At 44.2% G+C, this 9,408-nt stretch overlaps 1 protein-coding gene across 18 annotated transcripts in view; it reads left to right on the top strand.

Annotated features, from left to right (window-relative positions):
- The first annotated feature begins 3,913 nt into the window (after positions 1-3,913).
- Positions 3,914-9,408, top strand: part of synrg (synergin, gamma) — a 30,415-nt gene continuing 24,920 nt past the window's right edge. For 2 of the 18 annotated variants that reach the window (XM_061781493.1, XM_061781497.1), the window contains exons 1-6: positions 3,933-4,384; positions 6,191-6,231; positions 7,328-7,479; positions 8,231-8,358; positions 8,830-8,936; positions 9,036-9,158. In XM_061781493.1, the coding sequence (XP_061637477.1) occupies positions 4,350-4,384; positions 6,191-6,231; positions 7,328-7,479; positions 8,231-8,358; positions 8,830-8,936; positions 9,036-9,158 (586 nt within the window). In that variant the 5' untranslated portion in view covers positions 3,933-4,349. The other 16 variants (XM_061781502.1, XM_061781499.1, XM_061781505.1 and 13 more) reach the window with 15 other exon arrangements.

Raw genomic sequence — 9,408 nt, 5'->3', positions numbered from 1 at the left:
GTTGTGTTAAACATCAATAAAAACAGAATACAATGATTTGCAAATCATGTTCGACATACATTTAATTGAATACGGTACAAAGACAAGATATTTCATGTTCAAACGGATAAACTTTGTTTTTAGCAAATAATCATTAACTTAGAATTTTTCCAAAAGAGCTGGGACAGATGGCAAAAAATAGTAAGAAAGTGGAGGAATGCTCATCAAACACCTGTTTGGAACATCCCACAGGTGAACAGGCTAATTGGAATCAGGTGGGTGCCATGATTGGGTAGAAAAGGAGCTGCCCTGAATTGCTCAGTCAGTCGCAAGCAAAGCTGGGGCGAGGTTCACCTCTTTGTGAACAAGTGCGGGAGAAAATAGTCAAACAATTTAAGGACAATGTTCCTCAACGTACAATTGCAAGGAGTTTAGGGATTTCATCATCTACGGTCCATAATATCATCAAAAGGTTCAGAGAATCTGGAGAAATCACTGCATGTAAGCGGCAAGGCCGAAAACCAACATTGAGTGCCCGTGACCTTCGATCCCTCAGGCGGCACTGCATCAAAAACCGACATCAATGTGTAAAGGATACCACCACATGGGCTCAGGAACACTTCAGAAAACCAATGTCAGTAAATACAGTACAGTGCTACATCCATAAGTGCAAATTGAAACTCTACTATGCAAAGCAAAAGCCATTTATCAACAACACCCAGAAATGCCGCCTGCTTCTCTGGGCCCGAGGTCATCTAAGATGGACTGACACAAAGTGGAAAAGTGTTCTGTGGTCCAACGAGTCCACATTTCAAATTGTTTTTGGAAATGGTGGATGTCGTGTCCTCCAGGCAAAAGAGGAAAAGAACCATCCGGACCATTATGGACGCAAAGTTCAAAAGCCAGCATCTGTGATGGTATGGGGCTGTGTTAGTGCCAATGGCATGGGTAACTTACACATCTGTGAAGGCACCATTCATGCTGAAAGGTACATACAGGTTTTGGAGAAACACATGCCGCCATCCAAGCAACGTCTTTTTCACGGACGCCCGTGCTTATTTCAGCAAGACAATGCCAAACCACATTCTGCACGTGTTAGAACAGCGTGGCTTCGTAGTAAAAGAGTGCGGGTACTAGACTGGCCTGCCTGCAGTCCAGACCTGTCTCCCATTGAAAACGTGTGGCGAATTATGAAGCGTAAAATACGACAACGGAGACCCCGGACTGTTGAACAGCTGAAGCTGTACAACAAGAATGGGAAAGAATTCCACCTACAACGCTTCGACAATTAGTGTCCTCAGTTCCCAAACGTTTATTGATAAATTGGTAAACATGACCCTGTCCCAGCTTTTTGGGAACATGTTGCAGCCATCAAATTCTAAGTTCATGATTATTTGCTAAAAACAATCAAGTTGATCAGTTTGAACATTAAATATCCTGTGTTTGTACTGTATTCTATAAAATATAGGTTGAACATACAAATGATACAAATCATTGTATTCTGTTTTTATTGATGTTGAACACAACGTCCCAACTTCATTGGAATTGGGGTTGTAAGCAAAACCCTTCTTTGTCATTTGACAAGGCAGAGCGATCGAGAAAACAGGTTTAGTGGCTCCAATGAGGATTTTAGCCTTTTTCTCTACTAGCTTGAATGTCTGAAGTGTCAGTCAAAAATATGTTACGTGAGGTAAACTACTTGGAAGGGCGCCTGTTGTTTACAAACATTACAAAACGGTCAATAGTAGACAAATGATGCTAACTTAAGATTTGCAGTTTTCAAATGTATGCGGTGCTCGGTGGTGGAATTTGATGACTCGCCATAAAAGTGCACAATTGTGGCTGTAGTTGTCACTTGTGTACTGTGCCCCCCCCTCCCACACACACACACACACACCCTAAGCAAGTTCCCTCAGTGTGCCCACATATCCCCGCGTTGACCTGCGGCCCGGCGTCCTGCTGGGCTCCGTCTTGTAATCCACTGATGTTGCTCAATTTGCTTTTCAATGAGGCCTTTGATTTTCGCACCCAGGAAGCCTGCAAAGATCTGAGCAGGCTGTTTTTTTTTTTTTTGGGGGGGGGGGGGGGCTTGCGGGGGGAACTTTTCTTTCTTTCTCCTGCCAGCTACGAAGGGGGCCCGTGCGCATCTGTTCGGGTGTGTGCGGAAAAGCTCTCAACATCACAGCGACTGCAATGCAGCCTGAACGCCAACCGCCGTCTCGACTCTTTCGCCGCTGATTGACGACAACGCTTCGTTTCGCAACAATCACATACCATTAGATAAGTACCGTTAGGTAGAAATAGATAGATAGATAGATAATATCTTGAGAAGAGTATTGTGGACCTCACTGTCGGTGGTGCTAGGAGGTGTTGCCATGGTGACCGCCCTCATCGCCACGACTGCCGTTTGCGTCACGATGAGCAGCACAAGAAGAAGAAGAAGAAGCAGAAAGGAGGAGGCGGGATGATGGAAGAGCGCCGCGTCGCACGCATGTCTTAGTGCGTCAAAGATGGGTGTCGGTCCCGCTGAGCAATTAGCCTTGTGACCCCTGACCCCCGCCGGGCCGCCTCCTCCGTGAGGCCCTTTGGGGCCCAGCTGGAGTCGATGTCGCATCCTTTCTTGCGACGCCGCGTTCGCCACGCGCCTTCCACTTTCCGTCCCGGCGCCAGGTCGACCGCCGCAGCGGCAAGAAAACACAGAAACTTCATTTGATGCTCTTCAAAAACATTTTATTGTCTAGTGAAAATTCACAGATTGCATTGAAAACAAATTTTCACATTTTTTTTTAAACATCAAAATTTTGGGAGTTTGTTCCTCCTCAAAAAAAATAATAGAAAGATGTATTATTATTTTTTTGGAAGGGTTTCAAGCCTGAGTTTGGGTTTAAAACGGAAGGTAAGTTTTGAAATACGCGCTTCAATTAAGGTTTTAAACCAGGGTTATGGTTTCGGACAAGGGGTGTGGCTTCAAGTATTAGGGTTGTCAAACAACAGTTAGGGTTTCAAATTTTGATAGGGTCTTAAAATCCTGACTCAGGCTGGAAACTCTTCATTTGAAACTCCAACCCAGGGGTTTTCAAGCCTGGGTTAGATTTTCAAATTCGGCCCCCAAGCTTGTGTAAAAGAATTTTTGGATTCCATTGTGATGCGAGGTGTCGGCGCCGCTCGCACATTTGGAGGAGGACGCCCGACAGATCGACGTGATTTACGGCGCTCGGGCCGGTTAATGTTCACCTTTCTCGGGCCGTCGCCATTCGCCGGGGCGGGGGTGCGGCCTGCGGGGGGTCCGCTCCGGTCCGATCCCAGACCTGCGAACGGCCTCCCAGAAAAAGGAGGCGATGACGGAGCCTCGTCGGGCTTCGAATGAGAAGAAGGGTTTCAAGTCTCTGTTCTGGTTTTAAGCCAGGGTTAGGGTTTCACATTAAGGTTTCAAGCTTCTGTTAAGGTTCCAAACAAAGTGTTAAGGTTTCAAAGAGAGTTTCGAGCCTGGGTTAGGTTTGCAAATGAGGGTTTCAAGTCTGGGTTAGAATTTCAAACAATTGTTAGGGTTTTACATTCGGGTTTCAAGCCTCTGTTAGGTTTCTAAATCAGGGTTAGGGTTTCACGTTAGGATTTCAAGACAAAGTAGGGTTTTAAGTCAGGGTTATGGAGTTTCAAATTAGGGTTTCTACCCAGGGTTAGGTTTCAAACAAGGGTTAGGGTTAGAGTAATACGTATTCAAGCCTGCATTTGGAGTTTTAAATGAACGCTTCAAACCAGAGATTGGGTTTCAAGTTCTCGTTTCCAACAAGGGTTAGGGTTTCGAAGGAGGGTTTTTAGCTTGGTTCAGGGCTGCAAAAAAGCGTTAGGATTTTGAATTCGGGTTTTAAAACCCGGATTTAGTCTCAAACGAGGATCAGTGTTTCAAAGTAGGGTTTTGAGGCAAGGTGTTAAGTTTCAGTTCGAAGTTTGGGTTTGAGCTATTCGCATCACCAGATTACGAGCAACCTTTTATTGCTCAGTGACTGTTTTTTTTGTCAATGTCTTTATGTCTCAAAAGTGTTCTCCGTCAATTGAGTGTCTGTTGTCGTACTCGAGCGGCTCCAACTACCGGAAACAAATTCCTTGTGTGTTTTGAGCATACTTGGCGAAATGAAGATGATTCTCATTCTCATTCTGATTCTCCAGTGACCACGTGTTGCTTTTTTTTTTTTTCCCCACGCGTGCTGCCACGATTTGACGCGACCGCCGATCAACACTGACATCTGTCGGTGTATACATGCACTGCACAACCGACATGAATTTGAGCCTGCAGAACCAAACCCGGGGTTGATATATCCGGTGACGTCAGTGATGACGCCATTCTCAGCCTGGCTAATGCCCTCATCAAGATGGCGCTGCGGCCGGGATCATCTGGAGGCGGCAGGTACTCGATCGCCTTTCCAATCCTCTCTGGCTCCATTTTGTCAGGTTTTCTTCCCCCGACCGACTTCCACCTGACCTCTAAGCGGTCACCGCGACGGCTTTGAAGGGACGTCGACACTGGTTGGTTTTGTGCTCAAAGCCGGCTGACGAGATGGTTGCTTGCCACAGCTAACGTTAGCTCGCTCGCTAGCTAGCTAGCTAGGTGCTGTCACAGGAGGATTCGACCACGATAATTAAGACGTACTTACGCCTCATATCGTTATTTTTATGAACAGTAATACGAATCAAGCCAACTGTTATGCGTCAAAATGACGTTTATGTGCATCTTAAAAACAGCTAATACGTACATAACGAGCCCATTGTAGTGGGTTGATACAAAATAGTAGTCCCCCGTTTTTCGCTCTAGATAATGAACGAGAATTGTTAAACAGCGAATAATTGACCTCCGCCTAAAAATGTTTATAGCCAAAGATGACATACATTTGCACAACCTACCATCGTTGTTAAGAACAATAATACAAATCGGGCCAATTGCTGTCAAGCGCGCACATGACGTTATATGTGTGTGTTGGCGCGTTAATAATGCTATCATGATAATAAAGTATACAAACGCGCCCATAACGGCTTGATTCAATACAGTGGACCTGTTCGTCATCAGTAGCTAAGCAAAAATTCAGGCCAAAGCAACGCTTACATAGCTTTGGCACCATTTTGTGGTATCTTGGTGCCAAAGCACTATTGTGAATTAAGTCAAAACTAGTGCTTTGCCACCATCGTTTGTCCTCTGTAGGCAATTGTAAAGCTTTTTTAGGGCGAGGGCAGGCTATTACTGTCTGCTTTTTGCTTTTCACGTCAGCGCTCGGTCTCTGTCACGGTTCGGAAAGAGCAAAATCTGCGTGGAATTGACCCGACCAAATAATGTTCATAATAGCCTTTATTAGCTGTTTAAAATGCAAAGATAATCACAACCTACGCTCCCAAAACTGTGTAATTTCCAACGGGTTTTACAACAAATTAAAAACAAAGAGTTTACAGATTATTTAATTTTGACAAATCCACCTGTAGTGCACGATTACGTGCACTTGCGGCGTAACTTCCACTCAGAACCCAGACTAAATTTAGCTCCTCCCTCCCCGGCGCTCAGCCTATCAGTTGAGCTCTGTCACTTCATAATACTTCCTTGACACCAATGACTACATATATCTTATCTGTCAGGGCTTCGGCGCCATCCTGTGGCATTTTAGGATGTAGAAGACAAACTATGCAAGTAGGAGAGTCTATGAGCATGTTTTTTTGGGTGAATAGCTGAGAACAGGTTCCACAGGAAAAAACAAAACATAGTGTCTTGCTAGCAAGATGTGCTAAGTATTTATTTATTTTTAATGCCGTGAGCCTCAGCAGCGTAAATAATGAAGGCAGCGATGACACGGATATAGCACAGCTGAAACTTGAAGCCCAACCACTGTGGGTGGAATTAGTAGAACATGGACGCAATTACATACTGTCCGTTTGTGCAACCTGAAATCGAAGCCCATACATGTTTGTTTTGAGGCGAAAAGTTGCCATTTGCCACCTGTGTCGTTAGTGTTTTCGCCGACACACCAGACGCCGGCGTTGATGACAAGCGGTTAGCCGATGCTATGCCATGTAAACGTTGTGGCAGCTTCGTCGGATTCTGCGTAAAAAGGGAAATGAACTTTACCACAACAAGTCTGTCTCATTCAAACATTTACCAGTCCAAAATAGGCTCATTTCGAAGATACTCACGTGTGTCTCATAACCTGTCTTTTCCTCTCGCCCTCTTTAGTTTCATGTATCCCGTCGGAGGGAGCTTGGGACCGCCGCAAGGTGAGTCGCAATATAACTTATCAGGCTGTTATGGCTTTAAGAAACAAATCTTGACAGGAGATTTCGATCATCTGCAAGTGAACTGACTGGCATTATAAAAAATATGAGCCCTATTTCCTCATCTAAATAGAGGTTAAATAAACATGGCGGAGTACCTGGTGCAGGTATTGTAATGTAACTTATATATAATTATAGAATTGATAAAATATTACATTAAAGATATAATTATAAATCAGGGTTGTCCGAACCTTTTTAAATTAGGCTCACAGACAAACTCACTTAACCTTGTTTATGAAACATGCTCAAACCAATTCAGTATGCGCTAAGCAGTTAAACAGATTTAAAGATGGGAAACAAACGGTATAAATGTCACTTTGGTATTTGTAGGTGACAAAGCAAAACTTCATTAGTACAGCCTTAGTGTGAGCTCTGAATTCAAAAATGATGTCGTGTATTGTAACATTCCGCTTTAAAACATGTTGAATTAAAAATACTGCGATGTTTTGTGTCGTTTGATTTAATTAACAATGTGATGACATTTTCATCAAATTTGCCATTTAAAAAAAATGAAAGAAAAAAGTCATGATGTCTCATAACATTCAACTGTTGTAACATTTGTATTACTAATAAAGAAAAAAAAATCGACACATTTTCCTGTAAGGTTTTAATGCAGCCTGTGTTAAAAGTAATTTTATTATCAGAACATGCGGCTGGCCGATAAAGAATGTGGAGTGAGCCGCAGATGGCCATCGGGCTGCACATAATGACTTCAATCAAATAATTTATGTCCATTACAACACATTATTTATTTTTTTTCTTCCTCCCATGGCATTTTGCTCCAAGCTGTTGAAAAACAGATTGGCTGCTTGCCGCTCCCCTCGTGTCTTTCCTAATTGAACCAGCGACTCATCAACTGTACATTTCGAGCAACCTTTCCCTCAGTGTGTTTCAGTGGTGGAAAGTAATGAAGTCGAAATATTTGCTTACTGTACTGTGGTAGATTTTTCAAGTAGGCCTATCTTGATTTGTCCTTAAAAACAGAGTGTGAGCCCGTTTGCCATATACAGTAAAATGTCATTTTTTGTTTCGTGTGCAGGTATGGTGCCCATGCAGCAGCAGCAGGGGCAGGGGCCGGGGCAGGGGCAGGGGCAGGGCTTCCCAATGGTCCAAGTCATGCAGCCAAATATGCAAAGCATGATGGGAATGAACTTCGGGGGACAGATGCCTCCTGGAGCCATGCCCATGCAGGTGGGTTCTGGACACATTCAATCGATATTACGATGGAATATTAAAAAAACAAGTAAAATGAGGGTTGGAATAGGGATAGATATTTTGGGGGGTAAGTTTCCAGTAAATTTCCATGGAAAGTTAGGCTGCGGGTCATTTGAAAATGTTCCAGACTGAAAACTTTCTATCGTAATTAATGGGAATTCATCTGTACTTTTGGGGAATTTAGAGTAATTTAATATTAATGGAATTTTGGTGACTGTACCACAGACAGCCGTGGCTGCCGGGGTCTGCAATTCCAACGGCGAAGTAGACGAGACAACTTCTGTGGGCATTCAAAATAATGAATTCTCACTATTCTTACAAGTCGTCGGCTTTTTAGGTTCATGTTTGGCCGCAGCCAGGTAGCGAGTAGGTTCGCGTGTGGTGAGAGAAAGTACAGTTTATGTGTGCGCATAACGAGCTTGCCCCGCATTTTAAGAAGCTGCTACGTGAAGAAGTGTCGCAACAAACTGGATATGCGTGCGCACAGCTCAGTCATTTCCTGTGGTCTGACTTAAATGTGCAAATGTTTGGGTCTTGGAAATTCTGGGAAAGGTTTTGGAAAAGTCATGGAAAACTATTTCTAAAAAAAGCGTACAAACCTTGTTTTCTTCATCCTATGAAGGGCTGCGCTGTAGATGCCTTTGAAGGTTCCACCATGTTGAACTGTCAGTCTTTAGTTCAAGTCTGGCAGTTATCGGGCAAATAAAGGGCTGATTGTACATCGCAGGCCGGCATGACGATCGCGATGCAGACCCCCGGGATGCCGTACTTGGCCCAGCCCCAGTTTATCGGCATGAGACCCGCCGGCCCGCCGTACACGGCCGACATGCAGAAGCAAATGGCCGAGGAGCACCAGTAAGGAACTCGCACCTTATCTCTCTTTTTATTAACCCTTACGGTTCCTTTTCCATGCACGCATGGTATGTTCCGGGTCAGTTTTCAACCGGGCCAAGCAAATCCTCATAACAGTTGTTTACATCAAATTATGAACAATCTCAAATCCATTTTGGCTGACACCGAAGTGTACTTTGAAGTGCCTGCATAGAGGAATGACATTTTAAAATATTTTCATTGTGTATTTTGGCTCACTTTAGCAAAGGTCATAAAGTTCATGGTGAAAGAATGATATTTAGGGTATTTTTTTTTATAGCTGTTAAATGTCCAAACGGGTCAATTTTGACCTGAAGAGTATATAAGGGTTGAAGAGGTTATAAACAAAGGGAAGTAGTCTGCTTTCCACTCGTTTTAAAACGAACGTCTTTGATCTATTAATAGAATAGCGTTCTCAAGGGTGTCTGCGTTACAGTTCCACTTTATTGCTCGTAGGAAGCGTCTGGAGCAGCAGCAGAAGATGCTGGAGGAGGACAGGAAACGGCGGCAGTTCGAGGAGCAGAAGCAGAAGCTCAGGCTGCTCAGTAGCGTCAAACCCAAAGTGAGAGACCGAGAGAGAGAGAGAGAGAGAGTGTCTGGGAGTCCTTATCCCGTCGTGCGATTGATTCCAGTCGCTCGTTGTTGTTGTTTTTTTTTGCGGGGGGGCGCTCAGACGGGGGAGAAGAGCCGGGACGACGCCTTGGAGGCGATAAAGGGGAACCTGGACGGTTTCAGCCGGGAGGCCAAGATGCACCCCACGCCGTCGTCGCAGAGCAAGAAGCCAGGTAGAGAGCGAGTCGTGTTCGTGGGCTGACGAGAACAACGGTCTGCAAACTTGTGCTCGAGGGCCACATTTAATTTCAAAAGTGTACAGTTGGGACGTAGATGAGGAAAAAACAAATAATTAATGTGTACGTGGAATAGGTTTTTTTTTTAATAGTAAAATTCATTTTCATTCATACAGTTTTATGGCAGTGAACCTGGCTATTCGTGACTCACTATTTGCAAATGCACCCAGTCTTGCTTTTTCTCTGC

The sequence above is a fragment of the Phyllopteryx taeniolatus genome, chromosome 8, assembly GCF_024500385.1.
Source record: "Phyllopteryx taeniolatus isolate TA_2022b chromosome 8, UOR_Ptae_1.2, whole genome shotgun sequence".
In the NCBI taxonomy this organism is placed as follows: domain Eukaryota; kingdom Metazoa; phylum Chordata; class Actinopteri; order Syngnathiformes; family Syngnathidae; genus Phyllopteryx; species Phyllopteryx taeniolatus.
Note: the sequence above shows the minus strand (reverse complement) of the source record. Positions and strands in the feature narration are given on the sequence as shown.